We start from the raw sequence: 15,580 nt of genomic DNA on the forward strand, positions 1-15,580 counted from the left end.
GCCAATTGGCTATTTTTCAAAATAAAATCAACGTAAATATTCCACCATTGAAAAGGAAACATTGGGACTTCAGCTGGCCCTTCAACATTTCAAAGTTTATGTTAACAATGGACACAGGGAAATCCTGATATATACTGACCACAACCCTCTAACCTTCGTAGAGAAATTCAAAATTAATTATGCCAGGCTGTTCAAATGGAGCTTACTCCTCCAGCTGTTTAACTCGAAAATCATACAGCTGGGAAAAACAGTGTCATCTCAGACCACTGTCCGGAACTTAAACACTGTGCCACCAGGAAACTGTGGAAGACTAAAGACAGTAAGACAGTATACCTGAGGAATGCATGTGATGAATGCATGTAGAGGTGTGCTATCGTATGTTCATACGCTCTTTTCTTCCTAAAAGAAAAATCTAAAACAAAAAAAAATGAAGTACCAAGGAACTTGATTTTTTCCTTTTTTGCGGGCAGGTGTCACACTCATGCAAGAAACAGTTATAAACTAAACAGAACTGGCGCAATTATGGACTGTAAAGAAGAACTGATGGTTGAAACGCCAAAAAATAGACACACTTATACTGCAGACAAGATGGAGTAAGGGGTCAGATGACCTCTCCTGTACTGTAAATATACATAGTGACTGCTGGAAACTAAACCCATCATCACGTCTGGACTAGTCCTGGGGAAAGCACATTAAAATGCTAAACAGCCCATTCAATGCTAAATGGCTCCTATCTTCAAGAACTGGGTTGACAAAGGCCTTCAAAGACAGGGAGACTCTGGATTCAAAACCAAAACAACAGGTGGGACATAATACCACATTATCAAGGTAAGTCACATTCAACCCCATTATGTAGCAATGGTCACATGTTCAAAGACACTGCAGGGGGAGCATCTATGGTCACCTGACCGAAAGCAAGCCTGATAAGGGTTTTTCTTTAAAAAGAGGTCTCTGAATGATATACAGAAAAGCCAGCCAGCCAGGGAAGATGAGATATCCTTTCCAGCCAAGACGACAACCCTGCCTATAACATCTTTAAACCACAGAGACAGAGACTGCAAGGTGACCTTGAAAACTCCCTCCATCTGAGAAATTATAACAGGATTCTCGTCTCCAACTTTGACTGAATCTTAACTAGAGGAGTCTGCAATACTTCAGTGAACCAAGAAAAGGTACACCCAGACCTGCACCGCTGTTAAAAAATTCCTCCCGGAAAACCAAGGCGGTTCAAAGTGAACAAAATTCCTCATCGAAAACCAAGAAGGTAAAAAGAGTTCACTTTGAAACAACAATTGGACTTAAATGCATGTTATCCTCTAATCTCTATCGCTTCTTCTGTGTGTGCATATGCTTGCATATGTGAGTGGGTGAGGTTGCGAACATTTTTTGGTTATTGATTAATAAATAAATTATCTCTTTCTTAATCAGGGTTGTCCAATGTTTTCGGCCGCAGGGCCGCATTACAAGTTTTGCTCGGCCCAGGGGGCCAGCGAACAAATTTTGAAAGACAAAGGCATTAAAAATTTATCTTACTAATAAAAACACCAAATGTGCATTTTTGTGAAGAAGCTTTAAATGAGAAGACTAATTTATTGACTTACTTTCTCATCACTATATTGAAAACTGATTTAGTGACATACCTGGCATTGTTTTTGCTTGCATAAATAGTCACTCTCTGCCCGCAAACTTGATGTAACGATGCAGAGTATTCTGGATAGATGTCCATCTTACAGGATTGACCTTGATCTCTCTCCCCCCTCTCCCTGTATTGTGTGTGTGTGTGTCACATTCTCTCTTCCCTCCAACCTATCCTCTTGGACTAGGGGACACAGATTGAAAGTTTTGTGCAAAAGATGCAGGGGGAATATGAGGAAGCACTTTTTTACGCAGCGGGTGGTAATGACCTGGAAGTCGCTGCCCACAATGGTGGTGGAAGTGGAGACGGTCAATGACTTCAAAAGGAGGCTGGATGGCCATCTGAGAGAAAGTGACTTGCAGGGCTACAGGGTTTGAGCCAGGGAGTGGGACTGACTGCATAGCTTCGTGAAGAGCCGGCATGGGCTCAGTGGTCAGAATGGCCTCCTTCTGTGCCATAAGTAAACGACTCTTTGACTCTCTCCCTCCTGTCTGTCTCTCTCTCCCCCTCCCTCTGCCCCCTCTCTCTGTCCCTCAACATCCCCCCTGCATCTCTCCCCCCTCACTCTCCAACCCCATCTCTCCACTGTTGTAGGCTCCCCGCTCAGTGTTCTCCGCTCTCTGTCCCCTACCTCTGTCTCTCCCCAGCTCTTCCCCTTTCTCTCTCTGTCCCCCCTCTGTCTCTGTGCCCCTCTCTCTCTGTTCCCCCCTCTCCTTCTCTCTCTCCCTTACAGAATTGCAGAGTGGAACACTCAGCAGATGGCTGGTGAGTTCTTTTAAAAAGCATTGCGCTGTCAGTTTCACAACTGACAGCTGCTGACATCAGGAACAGCCATTTCCCAACAGACTCTGACTTTTTAAAAGCCCGCCGGAAAACCTCGAGTCTGTTGGGAAACAGCTGTTCCCAATGTCAGCAGCTGTGAGCTGTGAAACTGACAGTGTGATGTTTTTAAAAAGGCCGCTCTGTAGGAAGAAGACAATGGGAAATTTCCCATCTCCAGTCACGGTGAGGATGAGGAACTACCCCAAGAACAGTTTACATCTGTGGGCTGGATCCTGGCCCACAGACCGTGCGTTGGACAATCCTGCTCTTAATCCTACGAGAAAATCATCGTTTGTCTGTTTATTTGGCCAATAAAACACGCAGGGACTAAAACAATACATTTTTTTGAAAACACTGTCTACGGTCAGTTGAGAGGTGAAAAGTGGAAGTCATCCCACACCATCTCCCCCTGTCCGTAACACAGTCTGGAGCACTGCTGATCAGTTTAACTACTGAATTCCATTAATACTATCCTAAACTTTATAGTGATCCTTGGAGTACAAATACCAATAACACAATAGTTTCTGCTTCTAATGTGCTCCTGTTTCTGTAATTTCTCCATTTGATCCTCTGCAGTCTTTACCCATTTCTTTTATTCTTTGCTATTACTGCTTATAATTTTTACCCGGCACCCTCTGCAATGTCCTGGCGAGAAATATACTTTTTAGGAGTGAAATCCTTTCATAAATCTGCCTTCTATACACATGCTCTCTCTCTGCATTTCTATAATCTTGATCTGTGTAGATGAACAGAAACTGCATATGTAAAGGCAAAAACCTATTCTACTTTCAGTAAAAACAGGTAAATTTAATCTAGAATTGAGTGTTTCAAGATTGATCAATAAAAAGAAGGAAATTAGCCAAGAACCTTGTTCCTCCATAAACCTGCTTCAATCTTTCTGAACTTTGGGTAAACAAACTGTACACTAGTTCAATAATACATGATTTCCAACACCACTAACTGTCTCTGTACTGTCACATTGCTTTTTCTGACATTAAGTCTTGGATGACACAACTTTCTCCAATTCAACATCAGCAAGTTTGATGCCATCGCTTTCGGCCTCTCCACCACAAACTCCACTCCATTGTCCAAGCTTAAATAGATCATTTGCATCCTTGACAGTCCTGTTTGACCCAGGGTTGAGCTTTAGCACCATAGCATTTCCATCACTAAGCTTGTTTACTTCCACCTCTTCAGCATTACTTGCCATTACCCCTTCGCAACAGAAACTCTTAAATATGCCTTTGTCACTTCCAGTCTGGACTACTCATATGATCTTCTTGCTGGCCTCCCAACTTCTCCCCTCCATAAAATTTAACATGTCCAAACCTCTGCTACTTGAATACTGTCACACATAAAGTCCTGCTCATACATCCTCGCTAACCTTCACTGCCTACCCATACACCAACATATTAAATTTAAAATTCTTGTCTTTGCCCATAAGTAGCCTTATGGCCTCTTCTCACCCTAGCTCCAAGTTCCTTCAGCCCTACACTTCTCCCTGCCTCCATCAATGCTTCATTCTTCCAGATCCAGCCTTCTATGCACCTCGGCTCCTTCTTCCCACCATTGGTGGTGAAGCTTTCAAGTGTCTCAATCTACTCCTTCTCAGCAAATTCTCCCTAGATCTCTCCATTATTCCACCTCTCTTTCCATCGGTAAACATCTTCTCAAAACCCATCAATTCAATCAAAATATTTGGTCACTCCTCCTAATTGCTCTCTTGCCGGCTTGGCATCTATTCACTTGTGCCTATCTGTGAAGTGCCTTGGACTATTTCTTTACTTTAAAGGTACTTTATTAATGCAGGTGGCTATAGTGTAAAACAGAGATATTAGCAATTCAACTGTGATCATCATAAAACAGGATAATTGTGGCAAACATGAGTATGAAGTACAAACAAGAAATGCTGGAAATACTCAGCAGGTCTGGCAGCATCTGTGGAGAGAGAAGCGGAGTTAACGTTTCAGGTCAGTGACTCTTCATCAGAATTGGATGAAGTTTTGATGAAGGGTCACTGACCTGAAACGTTAACTCTGCTTCTCTCTCCACAGATGCTGCCAGACCTGCTGAGTATTTCCAGCATTTCTTGTTTGTGTTTCAGATTTCCAGCATCTGCAGTATTTTGCTTTTGTTATATGAGTATGAAGTAGTTAGAACAGGCTTTTAATTTTATGCCTCATTAAAGTGAAGAATTTCAGTGCTGGATAATGAAATACCTTTCCACTTTTGGCACCACATTTCAGAACCAGACATCCCAGGTCAGGTGTTCCACAACCAGGTGAAGAGTAAAATGGCCCCCTTAACATAACTCCCCCAACCATCAGCAAAACATACCAACTTATCATCTGTTCAATTCGGTTTGGGGGATCTTGCCTTGTGCAAATTGGGTCACATCTTTGCCAAATAGCAACAGTCACTCCACTTCAAAATTACTTCATTGCATGAGAAGCACATTGGAACATTTGAGAGATCTGATAAGGTGTTATATAAATTCAACTCCTGTTCTTTTTTTTAAAACTCAGGCCCAACAATATAGTCAAGTGTCAATTCCACATATGTAAGATAAGAATCAGGCTGAAACTGCCCCAGCTTCCCACACAGGACCTTATAGCCAGAAAACAGGTTCTGTGGTAGATTGGAACCCAACTTCCAGAGGTGAAGTTAAGCAATAAGCAAATCTACTGCTCAATTTCAGTTTGTCATGACTGATTTTTCCTTGTCCCACTACGCACAACAACCTTACTAAAAGGGTGGGCAAGCGATCTGCTACAAGTCCTTTCCAATGGGATTCGAGCTGGCCACTGAGTCTACAAAAGCAATTCCAGCAATCTCACCTACTGCTTCCAGTCCAGCAGATATCAGGAATGTACTCAAGTGGCAAACTGCGACCACAATTATGTACTCCTACTACTCTGCAGTATAGCTTCTTGGTGCACCAGGACTGCCTTTCCTAAGACTCCATTTTATGAATTTATTTCTTACACTGAGAATCCAATATAAACAATTCATACAAACAAGATCAACTGCAGTCTGCACGGAGCTGACCACATTTATTGAGTTATTTAAATTTTTGCTAATAAAACTTGCAAAAATTAAACCACAAATCAAAATGCTTTTGACCCTGCGGGTTTCAGCTACATTTTAACAGTGAAACAAATGCAAATATTCATTACGTTTATGTGACACTTACCATTGCTGCCGTCAGATTTCTCTTCTGACTGTCCTACACAAGATAAAAAAAAGTGCTTCTGTGATGACTGCATGATAGAAAAAATATACAAGTAAACAATTCTAAAAAGCAAAGCAAAATATTTCCAAATGTAAAATTTAGCAATTCAGATCACAACCATTTTGCAAATTCAGAGATTTTGTTTGGCCACAAACAACTGAAAAGCCTTTTAAGAATAATAGTTAAAATATCAAATGCAACACTTTTCTGCAAACATAACCTGCCTCAAATTTCTCTAAAAGCAACATTTGAACTGTCAGAGATCTCATCCCAATTTCTGCCAAATACTATTGCAGCAGGTCCAAGATGTTTCATTTTTTAGATACATTCGTTCTCTGGACGTGGGTGTCACTAGCATGGCCAACATCTGTTGATCATCCCTAGTTTCCCTTGAGCAGGTGGTGGTGAGCTGCCTTCTTGAACCCCTGCAGCTCTTTTGGTGAAGATACTCCAAAGCTGCTTTTAGGTAGGGAGCCCCAGGATTTTGACCCAGCGCCTATGAAGGTATGCTGATATGTCCAAGTCGGGATGGTGTGCGACTTGGAGGGGAAGGTAGAGGGGATGTTCCTAACACTGGATACATTTCAGCCCTAATTTCAATTTAACTGCTAGGTTCAACTGCACTAGCCCATCCCCCAACTATATATGCTTTCTGCCTTTCTCAGTGTGCTAAGTCTTTTCTCGAATTTTGGCTTCAAATTTCTGGACTCTCTGGACATCAAGACTTTGCTTCTGCACCGGACAACACAGGATTACACTGCAAGACTCAGCTGCTGTGTCTCTGATCTGCTGCTTATATTTTAAAATAACTTTGATCAGCTTCAGCGCTTCCCCCACCGCTGCTGCGTTGGAGGGTCTGAGGGACTTCATCCCTTGCTGAGCCTGTGACTGGACTGGTTCTTCTGCCTTGTCAGCCACAGCTACAGTCTGGGGCCTGGCCAAAGTTACGCAGTCCTGGAACGAAGCACATCCCTCCGCCACTTCTGGATCGCATGGTGACCAACAACTTTGCCATTGTCTCTGCCCTGCAGCCGATTCTGCATGGCTCTTGGATCTTTATCCCAACTGGAGCTCCTCCAATAGTGCATCCTCTGATAGTCTACCCTGCAAATAACGTCTGGACCTCACTCGCCTCCCCACACTCATGCAACCCCACATGTCTCCAAACTTGGACAATGGATCGTCGATACTCGAAATTTAAAACAGTGGAACAAAGATGATAGGGAGAAGAAATGACCAAGGATAGAGGTGTACTCCCTAGGAAACTGACTGGCCAGGAACCATCTTGAAAACAGCAGCCTCAGGTAATTACTTATTACTGGTTAATTTTAAACCTGTTCGGCATTCACGGTTTTAACTCTAGACTCTCTCCTATTGTCTCCTCTCTATACTCCGTTTATACTATGTCATATGCATCCTAATTAATGCCATATAACCAGGCCTAGGTTACTTGAGTGTTCCCCCACTGCCCATTTGCATTGGCTGCTGCTTCAGACCTAAGTCCATCACTTCCATTTCCACTTTATTATTCTCCTCCCTCTTTCTACTTATTTTCTCTCTATCCCTCCTAGACCCTTCTCTCCCGTTGTTATGCCTCCTTTCACTTCTCCCCTTTCTAGTACTCTGCCTTCCCAAATCACTACCCCAGCTTTCAGTATTCCTTGACCTTCCTACTCTCCTGTTGCTGTCCCAGGCTTGATTCCCTCTTAGATAAGGCTACAACTTCCGTTGTGCCTTTCAGCGACAATAATGCCATTGAATGTCATGGGGAGATGGTTGGATTCTCTCTTGTTGGAGATGGCCATTGCCTGGCACTTGTGTGGCGCAAATGTTACTTGCCACTTATCAGCCCAAGCCTGGATTTTTTCCAGGTCTTGCTGCATCTGGACACAGGCTGCTTCAGTATCTGAGGAGTCGCGAATGGTGAATATTGTGCAAACATCAGCGAACATCCCCACTTCTGACCTTATGATGGAAGGAAGGTCATTGGTACAGCAGCTGAATAGTTGGGCCGAGGATGCTGCCCTGAGAAATTCCTGCAGTGACGTCCTGGGGCTGAGATGATTGGTCTCCAACAACGATTACCATTTTCCTTTGTGCCATGTAGGATTTCAACAACTGGTGAGTTTTCCCCATCAACATCACTGAATTACTAGGGTGTCTTGATGCCAATGCAGTCACCTTCACCTCACCTCTTGAATTCCAACTTGTGTCCATGTTTTGATCAAGGCTGTAACGAGGTCTAAAACCAAGTAGCCTTGGTGAAACCCAAACTAATGGAACTGTTAATGACTACTTCCATCACTTTGCTGATGATCAAGAGTATACTGATAGAGTAGCAAATGGCTGGGATGAATTTGTTCTACTTTTTGTGGACAGGACACACCTACACAATTTTCTATATTGTTAAGTAGATGCCAATGCTGTAGTTGTACTGGAACAGCTTGACTAAGGGAGTGGCTAGTTCTTGAGCACAGTCTTCAGCACTACAGCTGACATGTTGTCAGGGCCTGTAGCCTTTGCTGTGTCCAGTGCACTCAGCCGTTTCTTGGTATCACATGGAGTGAATCGAATCGGCTAAAGATTGACATCTCTGATGGTGGGGACCTCAGGAAGAGGTAAAGATGGATCACCCAGTCGGCACCACCAGGTGGAATGGTTTTGAATTCAGCAGAGGTAAAGGTCAAGAAGTAGAAGGAAATTAAGTGACAATAAATGCCAAATGATCATGAAATTAATTATATTCTGTACATAGACTGCATTAAAAACAGATATTTAACGTTCACACTAGAAGGTTAATGTTGCTGCTTTCAACTTCAAACCAAACCTAGTACACTACAAATTAGACATAAGGTCCAAACTGACTCTCAAGGGAAGTTCCCTATTTCAGGGAAATTCATTCCTCTTCGCTCCAGTGTCATCAGGTGCAAACAATAGATGCAGTGTTGACAAAAGGTAGTAATGCTGATGCTTCGAGTAGAACAACTTCCACAAAGTCAATATCATCAACAGCTCTTCATTTAAGATCCCATTCTGTTACATTTTCTGTTCCCTTTCTTCCAATCATAATCAAACTCCTCTGTGCACAGCTAGGACACCCAGATCCCCCTGCATCTCAGAGCTCTGCAATCTCTCGCCATTTAGATAATATGCTTCTTTTTTATTCTTCCTGTCAAAATGGACAATTCCCCACATCATACTCCATTTGCCAGATCTTTGTCCACTCACTTAACCTATTTATACCCTTTGTAGACTCTTTATGTCCTCATCACAACTTACTTTCCGACCTATCATTGTGTCATCAGCAAATTTAGCAACCATACCTTCAATCCCTACATTCAAGTCATTTATAGAAATTTTTAAAAAGTTAAGGCCCCAGCACTGATCGCTGTGGCACACCATTCATTACATCTCGCCAACCAGAAAATGACTCATTTATGCCTACTCTCTGTTTCATGTTAGCTAGCTAATCTTCTATCCATGATAAAATGTTACCCCCTACACCATAAGCTTTTATGTTCCACAATAACCTTTCATGTGTCATCTTTATGGGTTATGCTTCAGTTATACAGGGTATTGAAGAGACCACATCTGAACTACTGTATTCAATATTGGTCTCATTTAAGGAAGGATGTAAATACATTGGAAGCAATTCAGAGAATGTTTACTCTAGGGCCGAAGCTGTTCTTGTGGTCTGGCCAGCAGGAAGTGCATCGCCAATAGACAAAAACAGCACTATTAGCATTCCCACGATACATATTCCAAAAATATCGTATTAGATTGAATAAAATTATTGGCATATCATAATATGTAGTTGGGACTGGGCAAAGGGCTACACTTAAACCACAGTGGAACAGATCAAGTGAGTATGAGAGAAAGCTAGCTAGAAATATAAAAACAGTAAGAGTTTCTATAGATATTTAAAAAAGATAAGAGTTAACAAAGTGAGCATTAGTCCTATAGAAAGTGAGTCCGGGGAATTAATAAGGGAAAATAAGAAGACGGCAGATGAATTTAACAGGTATTTTGCATCGGTCTTCACTATTGAGGATACAGGTAACATCCCAGCAACAGCTGTAAATCAGGAAAAGGGAGGGAGGGAGGAACTCAAGACAATTACAATCACCAGGGAAGTAGTATTGAACAAATTGTTGGAGCTGCGGGCTGACAGGTCCCCAGGTCCTGATGGACTTAATCCAAGGGTCTTAAAAGAAGTGGCTAGTGAGATAGTTGATATGCTAGTTTTAATTTTCCAAAATTCCCTAGTTTTGGAGAAGGTCCATTAGATTGGAAAATAGCCAATGTCACTCCTTTATTCAAAAAGGGAGGGACACAAAAAGCAGGAAACTACAGGCCAATTAGCTTGACGTCTGTCTGAGAGAAAATATTAGAAGCTACAATTAAACACGTTAAAGCAGGGCATTTAGAAAAATTCATGGTCATCAGGCAGAGTCAACATGGTTTTGTGAAAGGGAAATCATGTTTAACCAATTTATTGGAGCTCTTTGAAGAAGTAACATGTGCAGTGGATAAAGGGGAACCAGTGGATATACTATACTTAGATTTCCAGAAGGCATTTGATAAGGTGCCACATGAAAGGTTATTGTGTGGAATAAAAACTTATGGAGTACGGGGTAACATTTTGGCATGGATAAAAGATAGTCTAGCTAACATGAAACAGAAAGTAGGCATAAATGAGTCATTTTCTAGCTGGCAAGATGTAACGAGTGGTGTGCCATAGGGATCAGTGCTGGGGCCTCAATTTTTTTTAAATTTATACAAATGACTTGAGTGAAGGAATTGAAGGTATGGTTACTAAATTTCCTGATGACACAATGATAGGTGGGAAAGTAAGTTGTGATGAGGACATAAAGAGGCTACAAAGGGTATAAACAGCGAGTGGACAAAGATCTGGCAAATGGAGTAAAGGCCTGCTCGGTTCAAAAAAAAACCCAACCCGAACCCGACAGAACCACGTCGGACCCGAGCCTGATCCGAGTCCCTCCATTTTCTCCCGCGCCTGACCCGACCACCAGAATGTTCCTTTTACCTACCTTGCGATTCCCAATCTGCTGGAAGCTGCAGCATGAGCATGATGACATCACAGAGATGCTCACTCGCTCACTGCGCAGACTCAGAGTTTCCCTCTTTGATGTCCCAGACTCCCAACTCAGGTAGGTTTTTTACTTTTAACACTTCTTGCTGTGTGTGTCCGGCCCAGACCCGGCCCGACCTGAGCCCGAAAGCCAGACCAGACCCAAACCTGACATGGCGTCGGGATCGGGTTGGGTAGCAGGCCTTTAAAATGGAGTATAATGTGGGAAAATGTGAAATTGTCCATTTTGGCAGGAAGAATAAAAAAGAAGCACTTTATCTAAATGGTGAGAGATTGCAGAGCTCTGAGATGCAGAGGGATCTGGGTGTCCTAGTGCATGAATCGCAAGAGGTTAGTATGCAGGTTCAGCAAGTAATTAGGAAAGCTAACAGAATGTTATCATTTATTGTGAGGGGAATTAAATACAAAAGTAGGGAGGTTATGCTTCAGTTATACAGAGCATTGATGAGACCACATCTGAACTACTGTATTCAGCATTGGTCTCATTTAAGGATGTTGGAATACATTGGAAGCAGTTCAGAGAACATTTACTAGACTAATACCTGAAATAGGCGGGTTGTCTTATGAGGTAAGGTTGGACATGCTAGGCTTGTATCCGTTGGAGTTTAGAAGAGTAAGAGGTGACTTGATTGAAACATATACGTTTCTGAGGGGTCTTGACAGCGTGGATGTGGAAAGGATGTTTCCTCTTGTGGGAGAATCTAGAATTAGGGGTCATTGTTTAAAAATAAGGGGTCACCCATTTAAGACAGAGATGAAGAGAATTTTTTTCTCTCAGAGGGTCATGAGTCTTTGGAAGACTCTTCCACAAAAGGCAGTGGAAGCAAAGTCTGAATATTTTTAAGGCAGAGGTAGATAGATTCTTGATAAGCAAGGGGGTGAAAGGTTATTGGGGGTAGGCGGGAATGTGGAGTTGTGGTTACAATCAGTTCAGCCATGATCTTGTTGAATGACGGAGCAGGCTCGAGGGGCCGAGTGGCCTACTCCTGCTCCTAATTCATATGTTCGTATTATTCACAGTACCATTGGATTAGGAGCAGCTTTTTGCTATGGAGTTGGCTGAATTGAGCAGTGTCTTTTGGACAAAGAAAATGCCATCTTTGTAATTAAAAATCATGACCAAGTGATAGTTCTTTGCATGAAGCACAGGACTCAAACCTCAGAAACCTGATTCCAATCTGAACTCTTTTGCTGGGGCTATAGAAGAGGAATCTTATTAAGTGGCACATGTCCTTGCATGTTATGTTGCAATGTAAATGGAACCAAAAGTGGCCACAGTAAAGAAACAGGAGTCCTAACAGGGTTACACTAGACCCTACAACAGGTAAAAGCAATAATAATATAGTCCTAATTATGTCTTTTAGAAGTTTAACATGTTGGATGTGGTGCTCCCTCAATTTACAGTAGTTTTTCAATTCATAAGGGAATTATCAGGAGCTTGGCACCACATAGAATTTTTAGAGTGAGTCAAAACTACACTCCAAAGTGAGATGGTGCACCCAAAATATAATTCCTAAATTAGCATTTTCACTTACAGCATTGCTTAGCTGTCTGCTATTTTAGGTGCTCAGGTCCAAATGCATGCTCTGAACTTTCTATTAACTATTTCCTTCAGGCAGATGATCTTGATTCTGCAATTACCAGCATCTGAGCTCACCAAATACTTAGGTCTGCAGCATCATGGGAATACAGACAATGTTAAAGGAGTCTTTATAAGCAATTTTCAAAAATGAAATTGATACTGGACAAGAACAATGTGTTTGCAAAAAGGTATTAGCTCTGGATTCCTCAGTTTAAATACTATCCATTTTGAGAACTTCATTTGGTTTCTGCGAATGCTGGCTATTCAACCTTGCAGAACAGGGCTGGTACACATCAGCTGAAGTGAAGAAATGGAAGGTAGACAGAATAGGTCTATCTATTTTCGCAGTTCACAGCAAAATGTGCACTGTTAGAAATTCATCAGCTTCAACTGAATGCGTCATTGTTACATCAAAAGGAAAAGATCAAGGCAGGAAGGGGAAGAGAGGGACAGGGGAGGAGAGAGATGTGAAGGACACTCTGGATGGCAAACTGGGAAATGTAAAAATCCTTTAATATATTTTTTAATTATTTGAAACTGTTTTTAACCCAATAACTTAAGTTTATCTAGTAATTTTAATAAATAACTTCAGTTAACCTATGACAATACCAAGCCATATGAATAAAGTAAGGCGAAACAATGTTAAAGCTGCAGTTCAGTAGCAGAGTAACTTCAATTTACATGTCTTAACTAATGCAAAAATAAATGAAAGCTCAAGTTCATCAAATAACAATAGAAAAATGCATTATCACACAGAATGTGCGCTAATGCATTCATTTTTCCACCTGGTGATAGCATTGTCTATACTAAAGCAAATTATTATTCAAACTAATAACATGAATTTATATAGCACCACAATGTCCTCATGACATCCCAAACCAACTAACAACCAATGGATTACTTTTGAAGTGCAGCCACTGATGTCATAAAGATAAAACTTGCAAGCAATTTGTGCACTGTAAGGTTCCACAAATGCCAAAAGGAAAGAATGACCAGATAATCAGTTTTTACTGGTGTTAGTTGATTGAGGAATGTGGTCAGGACACCAGGAGAGGTCCTGCTCTTCCTTCAAATAGTGCCATGGGATCTTCTGCATCATTCTGACCAAACAGAGCTTCAGTTTAATATCTCATCAAAAAAGATACCTCCAACAATGCCCCAATCCCTCAATACCGCAGAGGATTCAACCTAGAATATCTGTTCACGCCCATAATGGAACTTGAATCCACAACCTTGTGACTTGGAGACAAGAGTGCTACCAACTGAGCCAAGCTGCAATGTCAAAGTTTGAGATTCACCGCCAGATTTGCTATGATCAATTTAAAACATAGGAAATATTAACATTACTATACATCATTTGAGCAACCATATATAATCCATTGAGATGAGTGTTTTTGTTTTTAATGGGTTGCAAAGGCGCATACCATGGAGCCTCAGGGAGGGGGGCATATAAAAATTTTAGCCCCTGTTCCCATTAGCTTACTTATTCATCACATTGTAATACTAACATATCTTCATGTTCTAATTGAAGATTTCGCTACCAATGATACCACAGTGCTAAGAACAGCACTTTGCAAGCTTACAGCCCCAAAATGCACACATAACATACTAATGAGCAAGAAACTGAGCACAAATAAGTTCAGGGGCCACAGTTCGGACACCTCTACGTTACAGCATCAAATCAATCAAGCAACTTGGAACGTATCCAGAGAACAAAGCATGACACAGGATAATGGCTTATTTCCTGATGTATTGTTTGGCATCAGTCTTGTGTACACTGGACTTCTGAATACATTTAGTATTCAAAAAGGATAGGTTTGCACTGAATTTTGAACAAATTGATACATGTTTGGTAAAGATCCACACGTAGGCCTGACCCATCTCAAAGGCAGGTCTGGGTTCTGGAGTCGTGAAGAAGATGGTCACTTGGACATAACACGTGAATCCTGTCTGCTGCCAAAATGGCCCCTATTGTCCTTTGAATTCCCACAGCAAGCTCATTTTCCTGCTCAGCACTAATTATTTCTACCTCCTCCTCCATTATGTCAGAACTGTTAGAATAAAGGTGAATGAAAACTCAAGAAGGGAAAAAAAAGTATCTGCATGCAGAAATCGAGTTCACTGCTGGTTTGGCAAATCAAGCAAGCAGACCATAATATACATGCACTTTGACATGCTTAGTACTTTTCTTTTATCTATGACCTGTGTTTACTCTGTGGTCAGGACATGTAGGTGTAAAACAATGACACACGGCGGCTAGTCAGGACTACTGCTGGGGAACTGTTTTTCCTCCACCTATTCTTTATGAGCCCCAAAGGCAACCAAGAACACACATAACAGAATTACAATTCTTGTGCCTCTGTTCCCTTCAAACAACACATAAGGTGATACTTGGGCAATCTTTCATGCAAACAGTACAGTATTAGTAGCAATTGAACTACAATTATATATCTATCAGTAAGAAAGATCAATGCATACATCATCCAAATCGCTAACAAGGTTTCGCTTGCTAAGACCCAAACCATATAGGATTTGGCCTGGCCAGAGTTGAGGGGTGAAAGGGGGAGGGGGTTGTGGGGGTGAAGGAGAAGGAAGAGAATGTATTTTTATGAAAGCACCACAACATAGATCACATGCAATATTTAGTCATCCTTCTATCATACCTCATTTTTCCCTTTGATATATCCTTTTATCTGTCTTCCCTGCTGCCCTTCATTTATTATCCTGCTCCCACTAGTGGATGCAGGATGGGTGGAGCGTCAGTGTGAAGAATATCATGCCAGCACAATAGTTATTTGGCTGCCGTTGTGGATAAAAGGCCACATCAACTGTGAAGAGATAGAATCAGAGAGTATGGAAGGGGAGGGCCAGGGCAAGGGAAGAGGCATCATGCAGGCACTCTGGATGACCAATTGACAAATATAGATATTTTGACTGATATAAAAAATGGACAGAGGGCCTGGGACAAGAGTGAGATAGGAAGGGACAGAGGACAAGAAAACAACAAAGAGAAAGGGGCAGAAACAGAAACTTGAATGGTAGAGACACAAAGAGATACCAGGGCATGAAATATGAGTGAGGTAAAGGTTATGCCTCCAAGTCCAATCATTCAAGATATTACATGATAAGCAACTTCCCTGTCAGACACCAGTACTATCTATGTTGTCATGTTAGGCCTCCACCTGCCAAAAA

General features: G+C 41.7%; 1 protein-coding gene across 2 annotated transcripts in view; it reads right to left on the minus strand.

Annotated features, from left to right (window-relative positions):
* The window catches only part of gtf2f2a (general transcription factor IIF, polypeptide 2a), a 139,056-nt gene that overhangs the window by 64,474 nt on the left and 59,002 nt on the right, over nucleotides 1–15,580 (minus strand). The window contains exon 5 of one of the 2 annotated variants that reach the window (XM_068040182.1): nucleotides 5,652–5,684. The exons of the other annotated variant lie outside the window; for it this stretch is intronic. Coding sequence (XP_067896283.1) covers nucleotides 5,652–5,684 — 33 coding nt within the window. The remainder of the gene's footprint in view (nucleotides 1–5,651; nucleotides 5,685–15,580) is intronic. 2 annotated transcript variants of the gene reach the window in all.

Source organism: Heterodontus francisci, chromosome 10 (genome assembly GCF_036365525.1).
Source record: "Heterodontus francisci isolate sHetFra1 chromosome 10, sHetFra1.hap1, whole genome shotgun sequence".
In the NCBI taxonomy this organism is placed as follows: domain Eukaryota; kingdom Metazoa; phylum Chordata; class Chondrichthyes; order Heterodontiformes; family Heterodontidae; genus Heterodontus; species Heterodontus francisci.